This window comes from Epinephelus moara, chromosome 5 (genome assembly GCF_006386435.1).
Source record: "Epinephelus moara isolate mb chromosome 5, YSFRI_EMoa_1.0, whole genome shotgun sequence".
In the NCBI taxonomy this organism is placed as follows: domain Eukaryota; kingdom Metazoa; phylum Chordata; class Actinopteri; order Perciformes; family Serranidae; genus Epinephelus; species Epinephelus moara.
This window is the reverse complement of record NC_065510.1, coordinates 10,813,810-10,834,740: the sequence shown is the minus strand read 5'-3', so window position 1 is coordinate 10,834,740 and position 20,931 is coordinate 10,813,810. Positions and strand designations below refer to the sequence as shown.

The window sequence follows — 20,931 nt, the reverse complement described above, 5'->3', positions numbered from 1 at the left end:
CGTCTCAATCAGTTTGTTTCAGAGAAATCAAATGACTCAATGAAGAATCACCCAGTGTTCCTGAAAGATGCTCTTTATTTAAACATGTATGTACAGGTAGTTTCAGCTTATTTTCTGCATATTTGTTCAATATTCAACATAAGGACCTTCATAAATTCACTACTACTACAGAACGCTAAGTTATCAGAAGGAGGGTAAAGTGACAGAGAGCAACACTTTGCTTGACAGGAGTCACTAATGTCCTAAATACACTCAAACATACACCGTCTATTGTAGGCATTTACAAGAGAGTTGCATTCATTTCATTTCCTGGTGTTTATCATAAAAACGCAAGACTAAATTCAGAGGATGCAAGTTGTTTGTCAGCAATATCCATAATAACTATGAATGATGTCATACTACCACGGTCAGTAATTCCCGGTAGCTGATGGCTGAGATGATGTTAGTATGAAGAGTATGTGGGAAATGAGCAAGCACAGTGGATCATTTAGAACAACACCCCACCATGTTGAATAAAATTATTTATAAAGGTCCAGTGTGTAGGATTCAGGAGGATATATCAGCAGAAATATAATAAATATAATGCTTTCTTTAGTGTATAATCACCTGAAACTAATGATCGTGTTTTCTATACTTCAGAAAGAACTGTTTATATCATGGATGTGTAAAGAGAACGGGATGCAGGGGTGGAGGTGGGGCACTTTTAATTCATTGAAAGTTGGTCAGCATGAAGCCGAAACGTTTGACCTCTTATGTATAAAATTACCCACATCATCCGCATCATTGGGACCATAGACCCAGACGTTACATGGTTTGGTGTACTCTTGTGGGCCTGGTTTATATCTAATACGGAGCAGGTCCTCTTCTTCGGAGTCTGCCAAGTTATGTCTACAGTATCCCAAAACACACAACCCAAACACTGGCTCTAGTGTTGTTGAATTCTTGCTTGGCACATGGGAAAAGTTTTAGTTGGTCTGCAACCTCAGATGCCACTAAATCCCAAACAGTAGGCCCTAAAGTGTTGGCAGAAACAGGGGTTAAACAACATAATGAAAGAGCTGTGAACCAGTGGAAACACGGCTACAGAACTGGGTCATATGAGGTTGCATGCTAGTAAGGATTAGCCACTACAGAGTGAAATGCAAATGTTCAAACACACAGCTGATATGACCCAACTCTGTAGCAACTGTGTGAGTATTTTCTGTGTTTTGTTAACTTACAATGACCACCACAGATTTTTTAAAGCTGCCAAAGCTCTAACGGTCCAGCATGGGATCAAGGGGGATATATTGGCAGAAATAGAATATAATATCCATCCATCCATTTTCATCCGCTTATCTGGGTCTTAGGGGCAGCAGGCCAAGCAAAGCACCCCAGATGTCCCTCTCCCCAGTGACGCTTTCCAGCTCCTCCTGGGGGAACCCAAGACGTTCCCAGACCTCATGACCATAGGTGAGGGTTGGAACGTAGATGGACCAGTAAGCTTCACCTTCCGGCTCAGCTTCTTTTAGACTTTTCAAGTATTATCAGGCCAAATGGATCAAATTCTGGTGATGAAATGAGTCATTTCACAGGTGCTGTGAAGCTCAAAAAAATGTATACATTGATTTACAGACGTTTCTGTCGCCTTGTAAGTTAATGGGAAAAAGTAATCCTGTGCCCAATGGCATCACATGACGGTGTAATTCTACTGTTTAGCCACTTCCTGGGAGCCTGGTTCTCTTCTGAGAAGTTTCAGTTGGTTGCAGTCTGCAACCTGACCACTAGATGCCACTAAATCCGACACACTCAACCTTTAAATCCAGTACATTAGATATCACAGAATCACAGATAGAGAATTAAACTGATGTTGAGCCAATGCATGAAGTCAAAAATATTGCTCAGCTCCAATGCAAAAGCATCCACTTGCTGCCCTCCCTCAAATATTTATACCATTTTTTTATACCAATAACCATATTGTTCGTCTGGGCCACATGTCCGTCCCACCTGGGAACAAAGATAAAAACTCCTGAAAGTAACAGAGGTTAACTGGTTGATGTTAAAGGGCTGAAATGGAGAAATAAATGCCCATTGTCAAACATGACGGGGTGATAATAGATGTTTTTTTTCCTGTCAGACAGAGAACCCCAGCATTTATTTACTTTCTAATCATTGTGCTTGTAGTTCCCTTTACTTCAAATACATATTCATCAAGGTTTCCCACGTGCACTGATCAGGGATCAGCTCCCAAACTCCGGGCTGAAATCTTGAGGCTGAAACTTAATCTGTGATTCATTTGCAAACCTGATTCCTGAACAGTTTCAAGGGGAAACCATAGCTGACAGAGGTTCTCCGTCACAGGAAGAGATTTATGGCATGTCATGAGATGCGAGTGTGTTGTTTCTGACACAGGTCGTTAGGAGGTCTGTGTCAGTTACATGACGGCACACTGGGTGGCTCCGCAGCAATCCTTTATGATGGCCACTCCTGACTTGGTGATGGATGGTTTGTTGGGAGGCGGCTCTGGGATTTGTCTCTTGGGCTTTGGAGGATCTTAAATAGAGAGGAAAAAGAGAATCATGACACCGACAAAGTGAAAGGGAACACTAATCCTGCCTCACTCTGGCTGTTTTTTTTTTCGCCCAGACATTGTCACTCACTTTGTGTGGCTTTGAGCTTCTTCTCCAGCGGCATCAGCTTCAGTCTGAGGAACTCAGCCATCTCCTTATCCTCCTCTCGCTCCCTGAGATTAAGATACAGTCACACAGTCAGCTGTTTGAATACAATGCAGTCGGTACAGATTTTTTTTAGTTACTGGACAGCTTTATGAACCTGAACCACTGTTTGGGCCCCACAAAATGACCATTTATGTATCAGTTAATCACCACGTATTACTATTATTATTTTTTTATTATTTTTATAATGCCTCCACAGTGAACGGAGAATCCAATAAAGGCGAACATTTTTCATTAATTAAGTGCTATATCGTAGGCATCTGGACTTGCTTGAGTTTCTTAAAGATGTTTCACCTCTCATCCAAGAGGCTTCTTCAGTTCTAACAGACTGGTGTGGAGTCACAGGCTTTAACCCCTGTGTGGGTGTGAACCCTTACAGAGTCGTTGAGGTCACATGTGAGTCGTTGACCTACCCGGCCATCATGTGTGTCGTTAGGGTTAGGTGGGTCCATGCTATCTGGGGAGGGATCTCAAGACTGTATTGTAAATGTGTGAGAAGTGGTGTCATAGGCCAACTCCTCTGTTGAACTAGGGGCGTTCCAATTTGACGAAGATGGCTTCTTTCGCGCCTCTTTCAAACCATCTGTCTTCTCTGGCCAAGATGTGAGCATTGCTGTCCTCAAAGGAGTGTCTCATCTCCTTAAGATGTAAGTGGACAGCTGAGTCTTGAATCGAGAAGCTGGCTCTCCTATAATGTGCCATGTGCTTGTGGAGTGGTTGTTTAGACCTATTGGCACACATTATGGCCAGGTGGGTCAACGACTTACATGTGACCTCACCCCCACACAGGGGTTAAAGCCTGCGGCTCCGCACCAGTCTGTTAGAACTGAAGAAGCCTCTTGGATGAGAGGTGAAACATCTTGATGAAACGCAAGCAAGTCCAGTTGCCTACGATATAGCACTTAAGATTACCATGACCTGGATGACTAAGAATCTTTACCAACATTCTTCATCAATGGAAGTCATTGGGGACCACGTTTAACAACAGCAAAACCATATCCAAGGCAGCACGGTGATACAGTGGTCAGCATTGTCGCCTCACAGCAAGTCCAGTCTTATGCTCAGAAACTCCCAAACACATATTTTCACTCAAACTTTTCAGTATAAAACACTGCCAACAAGTATCCTGCCTGAGCATATATATGAGCTCATCTTGAGCAGGGTTCAAAAGCTTGTGTTTGCCCAGGCACAACCCCTCTGCCGTGCATGACACTGTTTGTACTGATGAGTTGTTTTTAGCAAAAATCAAGCAGCAACCTCGGGGGTTGAAAATGGAGCCAAAGCTTAAGTGCCAAAAACTGCAGTTCTTTGAACGGCCACTTGAGGTTGGCTCCAGAAGCCAGCCGATCCCCATAGACCCCCATGTTAAAATGCCCTCTATAGCTAATTTCAACATTCATGACAACTGTACGGGGAGTGACTTTTTATATAACTCACCTGTTAATATTTTATTAAGGCTTAAAGTTACACATATTTAGGATCAGGCTGCTATTAGTGACAGGTGTCACTACAGACAATGAGTCAGATCCACTGCTTGCTCCTCCACAGCTCTGCTTTTTTGTCCAAATATGATCATTTCTGGCTCCAAAAACCAAGATAGTGACAGCCGAAATGTCAGACTCGAGGCTTCAAAACGTGAGTCCACAAACCAATGGGTGACATGAGGGTGACTACATCCATTATTATATACAGTCTATAGCAAAATGCATGTGTTTGGGAAGCACTGAGCATACGACTTGATAAATGAGATGTGGTGTGAGAGTTTGTAAACAGAACGTCAGCTAATATTTAGCATTTAGCCGTGCAGCCTCACAAAGCTGCTAGCCTAGCTTGTTCAAACTGTCAGTGACAGACTAACTCATTACAGTGATTAATTTAACCCATTACCAGAGCATGTCTAATAGTCCTCTTTTAAAATGAACCTTTGCAGTCGCTCAGAGAAACTTCACCATTTGCTCATCCAGTGTTTCCAAACCAGACTATGATTTTACATCATTATCACGTCTATCTGAAAGTTATCTCTGTGTCACACTCTGCGGGTTATCTGTGGGAGCAGAGGAGGAGGAGGAGGAGGGAGCAGAAAATGATAATGCAGAGCCATGGTCATCAGTCAGCCTCCTACACACACACACACACACACACACACATACACACACAGCAGGCAGTACTGTGATGATGAAGTGACCCCATCCCCCGCCTTCAATCACGCTCACATTACTCTAATGAGCCTCCTTCCCGCTGTTTCTCAAAGCTTCCTGTGTCTATCAAATGAAGAAACAAACAGTGGAAGCAGTTCAACCCAACACTGTCTGAGTAAACAAACAGTCAGTCACCACCCGCAGAGCCCAGATATTAACTGTGGCTGTATGTACCTTAATCTCTCCACCTCAGCATCGTCGACCAGGAAATCCCTCTTCTGCACCAGTTTATGAATCTTCAGGATCAGCTCTTCCTCCCGCTGCCTGTGCTTCTTGTTTTTTTCTTTCTCTGGGGGGTAAGGACACAGAAAATAAAAGTCACAAACAAATAAATAAATGGGTGACTACAGGGACAAGCAGACTGAACTGAAATCATGATACTCCACTTATTCGTCTCATAAAATATAAATGCAGGTTTTGTACATTTAGTCGCAACTGACCTTTACAAGCTGACCTTATAGCAGAGTCAGCTGGCTCTTAAACACTGAGTCACATCGCAAACAGACCCTTAATTCTCTCATTCATGTATAATGTATTACAAATAAGACACTGACTTAATTATGCAAATGGCAGAGAGCTCTGTTTTTTGTTTTGTTTCACTTTGCAAAGGAATTTGCATTCAGAGTCAGAGATCTACAAACTCATCCTCTTTGCTTTGTTTCACTTTCCTAACCTTCACACTGTAACACACAGAGGAAGACACACATAAACAGACCTAACATAAAGTACACACACACACATGCGCAGACAGTTGCAGAGGCAGGTTGTCTGACACTGCCTGTATCCAGGCTAGGTGGGGAAAATGGGAAAATTGACTGCACACATCAGCTCTTTCTCCCATCCGGAAACAAAGTGGAGCAGTGCGGCTACACTGTGTTTCCCCCGGGGGCAGAACAATCTGAGGGGCGCGTGGCTACAACGTATAAATCCCAATGTCAGAGGAGCCGGAGAGGCCGCGCGGTCTGTGTGTCATGTGACTCTCATTGTGCTGGAATGGAGTTATGGGCTGCCAGAACCCACAGCAGCTGCAAACATGAGGCCCCAGTGGCTCATGGGAATGTCAGCGAGGGGCAGTTTTTATGTGCAGTTTGTGCGAGCAGTAATCCCATAAGCATAGGGGGTGGACAAAATAATAGGAATGCTTAACGGTATAATGCAATCCAATCAAAGCTACAGCCACTGTTGAGGACGGAGAGGTCATGACCTCTGGATTCTGTTGAAGGGAATTTGTTTTAAAGAAACACAACAACAGGAAGACAACAATAAAAATTTTAATGCATGAGCACGGTTATATGAGCCTCAAAACCAGCCACAACTCAGCCCTAAGCAGAGCTCCACCTTTTAGTACCAGATCTGTGTGCTAGGTACCCCAACAGAGGGGGGACCAAACATGGGGTGCTAGGTACCCCAACAGAGGGGGGACCAAACATGGGGACGGCACGGAACGGTTCCATTGGTACCATACACAACTTTTCACAGTGGAAATGGAAAAAATGACCTTAGTGTTTTTAAAATCCTGACTGCAGCCCTGTATCAAATCAACACAAATCAGGACATCAGACGTAACCACAGAGGTAAATCCACGTCTGGACAAGCGGATTAAGAAGGCAGGTTCAGTACTTGGCCGGATCTTGGATTCAGTGGGGACTGTGGTGGAGAGATGCACGCAGAGCAAGGTGCAGGTCATCCACGGGAACAAGCCACCCTCTACACAACATCATGGCTGGACAGAGAAGCAGCTGCAGTGATCACCTTATTTCTTTGCGTTGGAATGCCTCAGGAGATCCTTTGTCCCCCTTTATTTATTTCAATTGGCACCTTATGTATTGTATCTATCTATCTATCTATCTATCTATCTATCTATCTATCTATCTTTGCCTTTCTGGCATCACGCTGTACATTAAACCCTGCAATGTACAGAGTCTAGTGGTTAAAAATAGCCCTGTGATTGACACGTCACTGGACATACATGTGCCTCTTAGCTGTGTATATGTGTGTGTTTGTGCGTGGCCTTGAACACGACACTAGCCCCTCCTGCCCCCACACACTGTTGCCAGGCTCCCTGCATGCAGAGCTTCATGCATGTGTACTATGTGAGATGACGTCAGTGAGCCACTTCATCTCATTCCCGCTGCACTTCAGACACAAACAAAACTGGAGCTCACTTTGATTCTGTACTCAGTTCCATAGACACACCACAGAAACACCCAGGGAGTAAAAATGAGTGTTTACTGAAATTCATTTTGGATGCCGTGTCTGGAAAGCTTCCCTCAGCTCACACTGCCTTCACACTGATGATGCATGTGTGTTTGTGTGTGTATGATTATCTCTCCCTCATAACTCCACCATGTCCCTGAGACTTACAATCAATCCTGCGTAGTTTAGCGTAACGGCTCTCCCTATAAATCACCACGACACCCGCTGGGGTTATGGGACTCTTGCGAGCTGCAAACAGAAGCACTTTCTGCCAAAAAAACTCTATTTTTGGTCGAGTCCAAACAGGAAGTGTGGACAATTTCGCACACAGAGGATCAATTTCAGAGGTTTCTTTCCTGAAATGCTTACAGATGGTTTTCTTTAGGAGTGTGTGTGTGTATATCTGTGTGTGTGTGTTTGAGCCGTACCTGGTACTGCGACAATCTGTCTCAGCTCCTGCTTTAAGCTCATGATGTCTTTGCAGAGCTGAATGTCATCCATCCTAGAAGGAAAGGAGAAAGAAAACAGTAAATCACTGGCCTCCATCAGTTTGAGGGACAGCAGATATTATTAGCTGCTTCCACATCCACTTTGGACATCTTTATCTGATTGGAATGATGTTGGGCAGAGTTGTGTTGTATCGTGGATCCGGGAGGAAAAACAGGCGTAGCTGCAACATCTGTGCGAAGGATTTGTACAGTGAAATCTGTCAGGCACGTCTTGATCGAGTGAAAAGTTCACAGTTTCCAAAAGCTCAGAAATTCATCTTTTAAACTTGAATATTTTTGCCCAACTTGGGCTGGGGAAAGTTATTATTTCATTTGTTATCTGTTATCATTTCCAGGCTTTCTCAAGAACCTGTCAATTATCAAATCAGTAGCTCTCGTCCTTACGAACAAAACAATCGATTACAAGTTGTTTCTGACCCCTCCTAGCATGTTGTTACGGGGATTTATCCATTCTTCCTAAAGGTACAGAAGGTAACTTTTACAAAAGAACTTCTTGTCATATTTGCTGAAACTGTCACGACATCCTCACAGTATTATATGAGACAGGTGGTGCTTCTTAAAGTCAAGGAGGGATCCTCATACCTCTAAATTTCAATGAAGCTACGTCACTGAATCCCGCCAAAGGGCTGTTCCGTTGTCAAGGATCCTGTCAAGTACCCACAAATCTTTGCACAATTTGCCGGAATTAAAGACAGGGCCTCTTCAGTGACGCACACCTGAGCACTCGCCAGCCTGTTCCGATGTGGATTCATAGAGTAATAGGAGGAAGTCTTGCCCAGCCTCTGTAGGACCCATCCTGCCAAGGTGGCATCCTTGACTTTGAGAAGCACCAAGATAGTCTGTGATAGTCTCCTCTTATTGCCTCTAATCTACCAAGGTTCACGAAAAACAACCAATCAGAATTGAGGAATCTCTAAAGCCCAGTTCAGACCAAGTATTCGCGATGAGACGAAACTGTTTTGAAATGTTGCAGAGAAAGGTTGCAGCACTGTGAACTCCTGTCACCTGCAACTCTGCTGGTCAAATCGCCGGCAGCTGGTTTTAGAACTTAAGGCTGCTCATCTGTTTCAACAGCCTATTGGCTTGCAGTGAAGTCGCTGGTCAAGTCAAAATGACTACAGATGATGTGCTTGCTTGCTGTGGCAGGTGCTCCATCCTCGCCAAGCCCTCTGCCCACTGCAGAGGTGTCCTGTCCAAGGCAGCCCTCACTCTCACTCTGACATCTCTCCCTTTAATGCATGTATAGGTCCTGTTTGTGCATGTGTGTGTATTTCAGGTCTTTGTGTGCCGTCTTCTTCTTCTTCTTCGTCTTCTTCTTCTCCTTCTTCTAAAATATTCTAAGATCTGTCTGAGGTTTTACAGGAGTGACTCACACCAGATCAGGTCTGGCAGCGTTTGGAGTGAAAGCAGTTATGACAGAACTGTCAAATAACCAAAATAATATGACACGCTTTGTGACATTGTTGGCTCAAACACTGCATTTGTTAAACTGGAAACAGAAAACCCTCCAGCCCACTAAACTTTGTTAAAAGATGTGATGAAACATAATTAGAGATTAGTTTTCACTGAGAGGAAAGGTGGCAACATTTTGTAGATTATGTCAATAAGATAAACCCATGACCGGTAATCACAAAGATGGTGTCATCTACAATAATATCTGTGACATCCAGAATATATGTGACTGTATTTTAAAAGAAAAACACAAAAAAATAAACAGTTAAAAAGAAAATGTGCAAATATTTGAAAATAAAGGACTAATAGTTACAAGACTTTGAGAGGCTGATAAAAAGAAGTAGGACAAAAGCACTGTTGTTAGCTTTGGACTAAAAGAGTAAATCTAATATTAATCCTGCAGTATAAAACCAAAAATATTGAATTCACCATTAATATAAATCAGAGAAAAGCATCAAACCCTCCCGTTTGCACACCCAAAATCGAATACTTGGCATGTTTGCTTTATTTATAACTGAAACGATTAATCATCTATTCTGTCGATTGAATAATTGATTAGTCGGCAGATCATTTCGGCACTAATCTCTGCTGCTGTACTGAAAAATCCACTCTTGTACTTGTCATTAAGACATCACAGCCTCAGGCTCCGATGTGTCACACATCAGTGGAGAGTGTGCAGACGGAAACATGCAACATAAATCAATCCTCGCTGCTCTCGGAGCTCTCTGAGCCCCTGCAGCCCTGACGTCTCACCCTCCGGCCTCCACATCTCCCCCTCTTCTCCCCTAAATCCCCGCCTCCTTCTCTTCCTCTCTGTCTGCGGAGCTGTGACAGCTACCACAGGTTTAATTCTGTCTGTGATAGATCAGGCTGATGACTCATCCACAGCCCCCCGCCCTCCTCTTCCTTCTGCATTTATCCCTGTTGCTCTGTTTCACACCTCCCTCCTCTCTTTCTCCCCTTCTTGACCCCTCCCTTCAGCTTCTTTCTCCTCCTCTTTCTCTGTTCTTCTCCCTCTTTCTGCCTCATGTTTCACTCCTTCAGTGCTTTCTGTGGATTCCAGCAGCTTCTGCACTCTGACACTCCATCTGCTACTTGGGCGTATGCATGTGTGTATATGTGTGTGTGCGTGTGTGTTTATGTGGCGTCTTGAGCCACACGGAGCCTGACAACAGAGACGTAAGCAATAAGCAGCGTGGCGGCCTAATGAAGCCTTTCAAGTGGGCGTGTGAATTAGCATTACCCACTGAGTGAGCTCTCTGAGATGTGTATCAGCATCATCCCACACCTCAGCCATCGCGGCTGCACATGTTAGAGGAGTAATGACCCACAAAATAACACCGTTCTGTTACAGCGCTGAGACAATGTGATGCACTTTCAGCACATACAAATAAACAGTGCCCAACACTGTGGCTCATATTTTCACTGTCAATTCAATTTTGTGAAGGTGCAATATTAGAGACACTTCATGATAATGTAATGCAGTTTTTTTTCCTGGTTCATTGAAAGTGGAATTTGACAAGCAAAACAAAAAATGGTGACAAAACAAGTTCAACAGCAAAACTGCTTTGTTTGTTTTATCACATGTAGTAGGAGTGTGAAATCCTCCATCACAGAGTATGTCATTTTATATTACAATATCAGTATATTGTGACATGTAGTGAAAGTTAAAAAATCAAACTGAGAAACTCCAATATTGTTATGCCAAAATTAATTTTCTATTGTACGACTGTTTGTCCCTGTGATGTGTGAGGTACGTTGTTCACTGTTTGTCTGCTGTTGCTTGTTTGTTTTTCTGTTTTTGTGATGATGGAGTGAAGCTGTTTGTTTGTGTATCAGTTGTGTAGGATTTATTCACCACCTGCTCTCACTGAACTCCACTTCTAAATGCAAACAAGTGGAAAAAAAGATGAATAATCAGTATTTGAATCAGCATTAAAAATGAGAAAAAAGAGAGAAATATAAATGTATATATATATTAATTTACATAGTCTCCAGTCGTACTGTTGAGCCCTACATGTAGTCTACTGTGAGACTGTATTAAAAGGCTGCAATGACTAGTTGATCGACTAGGAGAAATAAGTTACAATTGTTAATTATTTTAGTAACTTTTTAAGCAAAAATGCAAAAAAATTAATAGTTTTAGCTTCTGAAATGTCCAAATGTGCTGCTATGACTTGTTTTACAGTGAAGTAAACTAAATATTTTGGGATTTGGGTGTGTATTTGTCAGTGAATTCTGCAGCCTGTTTCACATTATCTGACAGTGCACTTAAAGGATAGTTCAGATTTTTGCAGTGGGGTTGTATGAGGTACTTATCCATAGTCAGTTATTATATACAATAGATGGTGAATGGCACACGGCAAGTTTGGAGAAGCAGAAAGGAGTGCTGCCAAATGTATTTTAGCCACGTAAAGAAAATAAAAGATAGCATAAGTGTACCCTGTATTGAAAGTATTTTTACCAATTTACCTTTCCGTCAGACAGCCCGTTTAGACGGGGAAGCTGTAACAGTAACTTTGATAGCTGAACACGGGCGCTGCTGGTCTACCGCCACCTCGGTCAGTTAGATAGTTTGTGTTATTGTCTGACTTTGGTGAATCTGCACAAAAACTTTTAAACACCAAAGTCACACAAAATCACAAACAATATAAGCTGTCAAAATAACACGTTCATTTCAATAAATTAATCACAGAAAAGATAACGTGTTAAAAAAAAAAATGAACGCTGATTAATCACGTTCAGTGGTGCCCTTTGACCCGGACTGTTGATAGGAGCACCGAAATTTCCGCAGTAAGGAATTTCCGTACCAGCAGAGAACTTGAGAATCCTAAGAATCCCCTCAACGCAAAGCATTTAGCGATGAACCCGGAGGTCCGAGCTAACACGGCCTCTGATGCTAGCGCTAGCATTCAGCCTCGCAAGCCACACTCGACCAGGTGTTCAAACTGAGTAAGTCTACCTGTGACTGACTAACTAACTGCCTTACAAAATGGATTGCGGTGGACTGCAGACTAGTGTTGGTGGTCGGACAATTGTGTCCAATCCAGCAGCTTTACTACGACACATCTGCCAAAGTTCATTTCAATTGAAATTTCTTAAATACTATCACAGCAAAAGTTGCTTGACAGCCCTTTAAATAGCTGATGGAGGCAGCAGTAGACCAGCAGCTCCTGTGTTTAGCAATGTTAAATTGCTGTTTTTCTCAATGGAGTCTGGCTTTATTTATTTATTTGGATCCTCATTAACCTCAACCATGGTGGCAACCACTCTTCCTGGGGTACACACAAGTAATCATGACATCATAACGTACAACAAATACATAAAAAAAATCAAAGGCAAAACAACAACAACAAAACAGGAAAAGTACAAAAACAATAATCAAGAGAGCAACATAAGCTTCAGTTCCCTGTTGGAAATCACTGTCTGACTGTAAGGTAAAGCAGTGAAAATACTCTCATTAGTTAACACACTGACTATGGATAAGTGCCTCATACAACCCCACTTCATAAAATCCAAACTGTCATTTTACTGTAATGACAGGACCTTGAGACAGCAGATTTGTATTGTACAAAATGTACTGCTGCAGTGTGACCTCAGTATTTGTCTGATCATGTTGTCATTCTCCACAGAAAGCGCAGACACAACATCCCTATGATAAACGCAGCGAGGGTTCAGACAGAGAGGAAATAAATACAGGATGCCATAATACTTGAAGCTGATGCTGATGACGAGCCGCTGAGTTCATCATGGTGACTCATCCAGCTGCTATTGGCATGTCCAACCCTCTGCATAATCAATGGACAAATGCTGCCTCTCTCAGTATCGAGCAGCCTTAAAAGAGCCAACTTATGTCACAAGGAGAGAACACTTAAGCGTCTCTGCAGCGTGTCATGAGAGTGCCAACACAGAAAAACCTTATTATCCACTCAAGGACAGCCGTAGGAGTTGCTTTTTACACTGTATCGATTCAATCTCTGTCACACTCTATTACATCCAGTGTTACAAAAGCACAAAAAAAATGACAGCTCAGCAACTCACATGAAGCGCAGCTCGGACTCCCGGCGTACCAGGACCTCTCGCAGGCGCTGGATACGAGCCATCTCCACCTCGATCTCTTCTGGAGCCATGGTGCTCTCTGCCATGGACACATCTGAATGACCTGGGAGGCAGAGGGAGGAAAGGTAGGAATAAAAAAGGTAGTAGACTTTAAAGGCAGGGGAGGACAGAAGAATGAAACCCTCAACGTCCTTATAGTGATAATGTCTTTTCCACAAGGACAGCTCTGCTTTAGACACTGGGCTGAAAGCCAGATATCATATTTTTGACCAAATACCTCGACATCGAAATTGACAATGATATTTTATGGTAGACTTCTGGCGCTTTCCAACTCATTCTCATCCAAGCTCATAAAATATCGACACTTTCTCACGTTCCTTAGCATGTGATACCGACACCGAAGGGTGCCTCTCTGTGACACATCCCTTAGCATCTGTATGTGACGCACAGTTGTCTCCTGGATGAAACACACTGTAACATGGTTAACACTGTCAAATGGTCGTGGTTAGGTTGAGGCAACAAAACGGAGTTGGTTAGGTGCGAAAAAACATCATGTTTTGGGTTCAAATAAGTTCGTAACGTGACGTAAATTTGCACGAGCGACCTAAGTATGTGATAGACCTAAGTTAAATAACGTTGGTTTAAAAAAAAAAAAGCATTGATTTTTGGTTCCACACGGGACACAAACAGCTGAATCCTGGGTGAAAATCTCTGTTTGTTGGACCCATCCGCCACCCCTCGCCTCCACCCTACATGGAGATTCTCGTTCTTTTGTAGGGTTGTTCTGAATACCATCTTAGGAGCTTCGAAGCTTCATCAACAATTACCCATGAATATTCAAAGCTCCGACAGACGCAACTGAACCTGGTGTCAGTACTGTCAACGATTTCTTCAAAGCCCGGTATGTCTCATAGAGGTGCCAATGGGTGCCTCCTGCGTCAGTATCACTCAGCGAGGGACGTGACAAAACCTTCTTACAGGCTTTCACAAAGTATTTACATTGTTCATAATTAATCATCAGTGACGTGGATGATGACTAAGTAAGTAAAGACAAATAACCTTTGATGGTGCTTCCGAGTTTGAAGATTATTTTCTGGTTTAAATTACAAAGAGAAAACTCCTGGTTACATGTTAATCGTGTATTTGTTTTCCTTCAATTTCATGTGAGAAATACACTCACGAGTTCGTCCTAATTTCTGTCTTTTTAATCCTTAAAAAACTTTCTCACAGTGTCAGCGTCTTGGCAGACACATCTCTCACCCCGTCTCCCTGTGACGTGTCATCTCACATCAGCCAAGAACATGATATTTGGAGAGAAAGCAGCGTGTCTAATTGAGAGGGGTGATTTGCGTCTCAGAGTCACAGCAGTGTCTCAGGCACAAATGACTGCTTTCCATTAAAAGCCTTCAGTCACTGATGATGTGAAGATGTGTGTGACATGAGGACAAGCAGGATTTAACCATGCGAAACAGGCACTTTGAGATCTTTTTCAAAAGAGGAAGATTGTTAAAGAAGAAAAAAAAAACGTCTTCACACTGACATGGATCAATGAGCAGCTGTGGCTTATTGCTGATTGGGTTATTCCTCCCTGAACTGGACGACTGACCTCACACTCTCCATCACTGACTACACTGACCAAACACTTATTGCACTGATCAATACACTGACCACTGCAAATGACTTTACCAGCACCTGAAAACATACAAGAAACAGTATGGATCTTAATTTGCTGACACAAATATATTCCATGGCTGTGAAACTGAAGGAGCTGATTGTGTATTAGCGTGTTGTCCTGGTTTCCTTCTCCTTCTCTTTCATGTCATCAAGCGTTCTTCCTCCAAATATCGCCATCTGTCTCCACTGCAAATAATTAAAGGAGCATTCCCCCAGTGTTACACATGAAGATCAGTTAACTCATCATGAGGAGCATTACTCAGCTCAGTGAGAACAGCTGTATCATGTCCTCTGTGGCTTTGGAAGGAGCTATGTCAAGTTTCAGGAAAATTACCCTGATGATGCTGAAGTGACATCATCATGGCTATCTTAGTTTCATCTTCACACTTCAGACTTTTAACAGAAAACTTGTGTTAAAAACTGGGGGTATGGAATTTGAAAGACATGGACATTAACCAAGCAGCAACCTCCGGGGCTAGAAAATGAAGCTAATGCTGAAGTGCCTACTGTACGGGGGTGATTTTTTTTCAGAACTCAACCATTTACATTTCATTAAGGCTTAAAGTTTTGCATATTTAAGGGTGGCTGGGCTCAACCTTAGAGATAGGGTAAGGAGCTTGGACATCCAGAGGGAGCTTGAAGTGGAGCTGCTCCTTCGCTTCTAGAGGGGTCAGTTGAGGTGGTTTGGGCATCTGATCAGGATGCCTCCTGGGCAGAACACGCAGAGGGATTACATATCTCGTCTGGCCTGAGAACGCCTTGGGTTCCCCCAGGAGGAGCTGGAAAGCGTTGCTGGGGAGAGGGATGTCTGGGGTGCTTTGCTCAGCCTGCTGCCCCCGCAACTCTGCTTCGAATAAGCAGTTAAAAATGGATGGATAAGGGCGTGGCCGCTTTTGGTGACAGGGGTGACTTCCACTGTCAAGTTGCTACCACTGCTACAATGTTGATAAGGCAACATAACTGTGGAGGATCCCCAGATTCACAGAGTACAGGCATAGCCGTAGTTGTTGCTATTTTAGTGTGTTCTCAGTTCATGAAAGTTAAATGCAATGATTGGGTCACCTAAAAAGTGTTTGATGTACTAAAAGACACTCTAAGGAGTCTAATGTCCAAGCCTGGTTTTAACTAAATGAAATTAGCATTTTCACAGTTAACCATAGCCTGTAAATGCACCATGCTATAACCAAGCTAGCACCATGCTACACCAAGCTAGCATTTATACTTGTGTAGTGGTGTGTCCGTGTCACTGCAGTTACACCTCCAAAACACTAGTCGGCAGCGGAGGTTACTGTGAAGTGCTGTAAAGTTTTGTCGAATCAAAACACACATTAAACATGGCTTAATAGAGACAATTTCAAACACAAGTACACAAATCAGCTTCACTATAACTCGCAGCATTCACAGACAAACACTTGTCTTTATCTGGACACATTTTCCCCACAAATACAACATGCTAATGTTATTAGCCCAAGCCTATGGCGTTTTACATTGTATAAATTAGCCTAGCAGCTAGCAATCTTTTCCTCTTCTCATATAAAACCAGGGACAACAGCAACATTTAAGAAAAGTAAAGGTACATATTTTTGCTCCATTTTTGTGGAGGCTTTACTGTCTACACAATTTATTGTTTCTTATCTCTGAGATAAAAGTAAATAAAAGCTTTGTTTCCACTGAGGGAAATGGTTTCAGCTTACACAAGTAGACAGGAGTACTGCGTCATCGCGACGTGTAGTTACATTTCTGGGGAGGTGCACGTCAGACTACAGGTCATCTCGACCCTCTTGTCCCAATATGGTCACTTCTTGCTCTAAAACCAAGATGGTGGCGACCAAAATGATGAACTCAAGGCATCAGAACTGAAGCCCACAAACCAGTGGGCGATGTCACGAAGGCTACGTTCATTATTTTAAACAGTCTATGACATTTACCAGGCAGGCAGGGTCTAATTGAAGACAAGTTGCGTTATTAGAAGTGTAGGATGCAGGGTTATTGGTGTGACCCATACTAGAGGCCAGGTCTGGATATCTCGGCCTTTGCTGCTTAAATTTTGCCCTTTTTCAAGCTATTATGGAGATGTAACACTCAATCATTGGAGCATCTCTTAAAAAAAGTATCATATAATACTTCAACATAATGATATGACCAGCGTTCACCTGTCAGACTACACTCCACATCTCTGCAGGCCTGAGACATGAACAGTTATCTATCTTTCACTTCTGTGCAGAACATGAATATTTCACAGAGACAGCAAATGTACTGCAGTGAGACTGGATCCTGAACATGAAGCTGACACCGATACCTGCTATCAGTGTCTTCCTAAAACAGCAGGGCTGCAAGTAGCAATTATTTTCATTAGTGATTAATTTTCTTCGTGTTTAACTGATGGAATGTTTGGTCTGTAATGTTAGAAAGAGTGAATAGTTTCCCAGAGTCTAAGTTGATGTCATTAAATGCTGTTTTTCATCCCACCAACTGCCAAAACCCAACATATTTAGTTTATAATCATAAATTATTATGGAAACCAGCAAATATTTACATTTGAGAAGCTTGAACCAGAGACTTTTTTTGCCATTTTTGCTTATTTTATCATTAATATCCATATAGGCTAGACATGCACCTGTCCATATGGATATTAATCCTCCTGTCCATACTGGCTGTAACGCCATCCCTTACTGACACGACCACACTGCCAAAGCTGATAGGTCTTTGTGCACCTGAATAAACAAACTATTTGCATCTTTAATCCGGAGCTATCAAATGTGACGCATGACATTTATCCACAGTGTGTCTTCTAACATTAGAGGACTGTACCAGCTCTCCGTCCTCCTGCAGCAACATGAACTGCAGTCTGCGTTTGTGGTACTTTTCATGAGGACGGAGCTGACTCACCACAGCAGACAGAAGTCTGCACAGGAGGGCCCCGGTTTGTTTGTGCCACGTTGATGTTGAATCATCGCCCGACGTGTCTGCTGACAAAAGACTCTGACGCCAAAATCAAACTTCATATCATGGAACTGCAGCACGATACAAAACACAGCAGGAGCTAAAGATGTTTTTGTTTTTTCATCTTTTCTGTGTCCCCTTTCTGTCTTGTTTTTCTTTGCACACTCCAGCCACGTGCTAACCATCAATAACACCAAGCTGCATTACGTCCTGACTGGTGGCAAAGTGCCAGCTCAATAATGTTTTAACAGCACCCTCTCATTTGAACAGGCCGCTCACACACACTCAGCATTAAAGACATTACAAGGAACCAACACCTTTGATACGTTATAATTAAAAGCTGCATGTCCACCAGGGGACAGGTGAGGTTATCTGAAGTTATAGGCAACCCTGCTCCTCACATCACCTGCAGACGTGAGCCAGTCTCCTCACACACATAATAAATCAGCTTTGTTTCATTAAAACAAACTGGATCATCAGTGTACATCAGCATTAGGACTTAATGAGAAATAAACAGCCTGGATCGTGCACAGTGCAGCGGCCACATGGGGCTCGACAACAGGGAAATGTCAGCATCTGTGTGACATCCAATGCAGACGCCCCTGACACATCCTGCAGTCACACTGTATATATACACACTGCTGTTGCCTCTGGACTCACTCCTCGAAATAAAGGAGCACAAAATAGAAAATGCAAGGTAAACACAGGCAGTTTTTGAGAGAAGAGATAAACCTGGGGAGGCGTAGCTCTGCTTTACCTCTGTCTTGTTTTCTGACTGTGTGTTTGTGTTAGACAGAAAGAGAGAGAGAGAGAGAGAGAGAGAGAGAGAGAGAGAGAGAGAGAGAGAGAGAGAGAGAGAGAGTGCAATGGCTGGTTCTGTGTCTAAAAATATCCACTGCATTTTTCCCTTCTTCTCTGACTTCATCTGGAAGTTTCTTCACACCCTGCTCTCCTGTGATTTGTTATCGTCAGTGGAACCAACCAGGATGGACGCATCTTAAAGCACGTTATCACTTTGTTGCCTCTGCTGTCAGCACATGCGTCATCCATCATCGCCCGTCATCACTTGGGATTAGATAGCGGGACAAAATAACAGAAACATCTGACACAACAGCTCTGCAGCTAATGATGTTTATTTTTGTCCAAACTGTGTTTGTGCAGCTTTATGGTCACTTTGAAGCTGCAGTTTGTTTAGAGCTGACTAAACAAGTCGACTGACAGGAAATTAATTGATAGTTATTGTCATGCGTCAGCATAATGCAAAATATTCTCTGATTTTAAGCTTCTCAGAAGTGACAATGTGCTGCTTTTCTCAGTTTATATCACTGTAAATTGAATATGTTTTGCTTTGTTGAAAACAAGCAATTCAGAGATGTCACACTGGACTTTGGCATACTGTAACAGGACCTTTTTTTATAGTATTTCTAATGTTTTACAGACCAAATGAGAATCAGTTATCAGGGAAATAATCATTAATTGCAGCCATGAATGACAAATAAAAGAGATGCAAGACAAAATAATAGAAACAGGGTTTTCAGTAGCTCTCACAATGTTCAAGAAACTGTGTTTGTACAGCTTGTACAGTCATTTTTATATCTGTAGTGTGTGGTGATGTACTGTGTCACTAGAAGTTATTATCATGATTGTGCAGAAATGATTGTGCAGAAACTGTTATTTTAGTGTTCATCCCCTGTACAATTCAACAAAACATGACCCAAAGAAACCAAGATAAATAAAATAAAAATAAAATAAATAAATAATTACAAGAAATTACCTGAAAATTAGCAATAACAAAATAAAAACAAAAATTAAAAACAAAAAAAAAGCAAGGAAATTATTTTTTTAAAAGTGCTAAAAAAATAATTAAATAAATTAAGTAAAAATGTCAAAATTTTCAAACTAATTTTCAGGTTATTTCCTTGTCATCTTTTCCTTATTTCTTGCAATATGTGGGACATTTCTTGCCAAACTGCTCACTGCCTTTTCCCCTGTGTTATCAAAAATAAATCAAACCAATTTGCTCAGGTTTCAAAGGTTTACATGCTTGTGAAAGGCGTCTTAATGCAGCACAAGAGAACTGATGTCGACTCAGGTTTCAAAGGGTTAAAAATAAGCACTAAAAGTGAGGAAAATAGGCATTTGCCTTAAACTCAAATATGCTTGTAAATGTAAAATCCAGAGTAGCTTTATAGGCTGTATTGGTGAGAGCAGAGGACCGGGGTATTGATTAACAGCTGCTTCATTCTGCATCAGACTGAATCAAATGTGCACAAGTTTCAGAAATGAGCCGGGCTTGCTGTATCTGTGGTGTACCCCCCTTTTGGCCCAAATTCATTCACAAACCCCGCAACACCCATAGTGTGCATGAAGGGGCATTAATAGGCCCTATAGCACCGAGGCAGCGCTATTGATAGCTACATCCCAAACCTTTGTGAGTCATGTATTAACCATTTCAGCGCTAAGTGCTGTTTGTGTTTTCTCAGAGTGCAACATATGCTGCAAAACCCAACACGTTAACCTGCTATATCTGAGCAGCAGGCAGTGAAACATCATCTTATTTTAATACATGACGCTCACCTTTGTCTGTTGTCCATGCCGTCTCCGACACGGCGCCGTAGCTCCTGAGCGCGCGCTCGGTGTCCGAAATAGATTTCTTCAGTTCCATGTCGGTGGAAGTGCCCGCCCGAAACCTGGATAGTCTTTCTGCTAAATCTACACAGCTCCTGTGTGTGTGCGCGTCCCTCCTGATAACTCAGTTTCACCCGGTGACAAGGCTCCAGCGACCCGAGACGTTGAGCATCTTTATTCAAGCTTTCAAGTCCCTCGACGTGTGGATGGAGGAGAGGATGCAGGGAGCATGCGCAGCGCAGGCAGGGATGTGAAAGCTTAGGAGACACCCACTGGCACCGAGATGACGGTAAAAATAAAACAATAGGCACACAGTTGCAGGGAAGTTTTTACTGTCAGCCTGTTCGAGGGTTTGTTTTTAGAGTGCCAGAGCTCTGTCTGGAAATATTTCAGGTATTTATTAATAATAAAGGGATGTGGAAGCTGCAGGAGGTAATGGCTCTTTAAGCGTTTTGTCTCTGAAGTGCACTTCTTGGCAGGCTGAAATATCTACCAAATGACAAGTGGCAGATGTTTCCACATAAGGGGGTCTAGCTGCATATGGCAAAATTAGTCGAA

The 20,931-nt window shown here is 42.6% G+C and overlaps 1 protein-coding gene across 1 annotated transcript; it reads right to left on the bottom strand.

The window, feature by feature from the left end:
- Positions 1-57: 57 nt before the first annotated feature.
- On the bottom strand, positions 58-20,584 carry bmerb1 (bMERB domain containing 1). Its single transcript, XM_050043991.1, has 6 exons — positions 20,323-20,584; positions 13,111-13,231; positions 7,537-7,610; positions 5,087-5,201; positions 2,640-2,722; positions 58-2,532 (listed from the first exon to the last, which is right to left on the bottom strand). Exons 1-6 carry the CDS (start codon positions 20,408-20,410, stop codon positions 2,414-2,416), a joined length of 600 nt encoding a protein of 199 aa, XP_049899948.1. The 5' UTR covers positions 20,411-20,584; the 3' UTR covers positions 58-2,413.
- Positions 20,585-20,931: the final 347 nt, after the last annotated feature.

Coding starts and splice junctions, on each gene's coding strand:
- bmerb1 (XM_050043991.1), bottom strand. CDS start 20,410: ATGGAACTGAAGAAATCTATTTCGGACACCGAGCGCGCGCTCAGGAGC. Junction 7,611..13,110: donor GAGTCCGAGCTGCGCTTCAT/GTGAGTTGCTGA, acceptor CTTTCCTTCTAG/GATGGATGACATTCAGCTCT. Junction 2,533..2,639: donor GAAGCTCAAAGCCACACAAA/GTGAGTGACAAT, acceptor TCTCTATTTAAG/ATCCTCCAAAGCCCAAGAGA.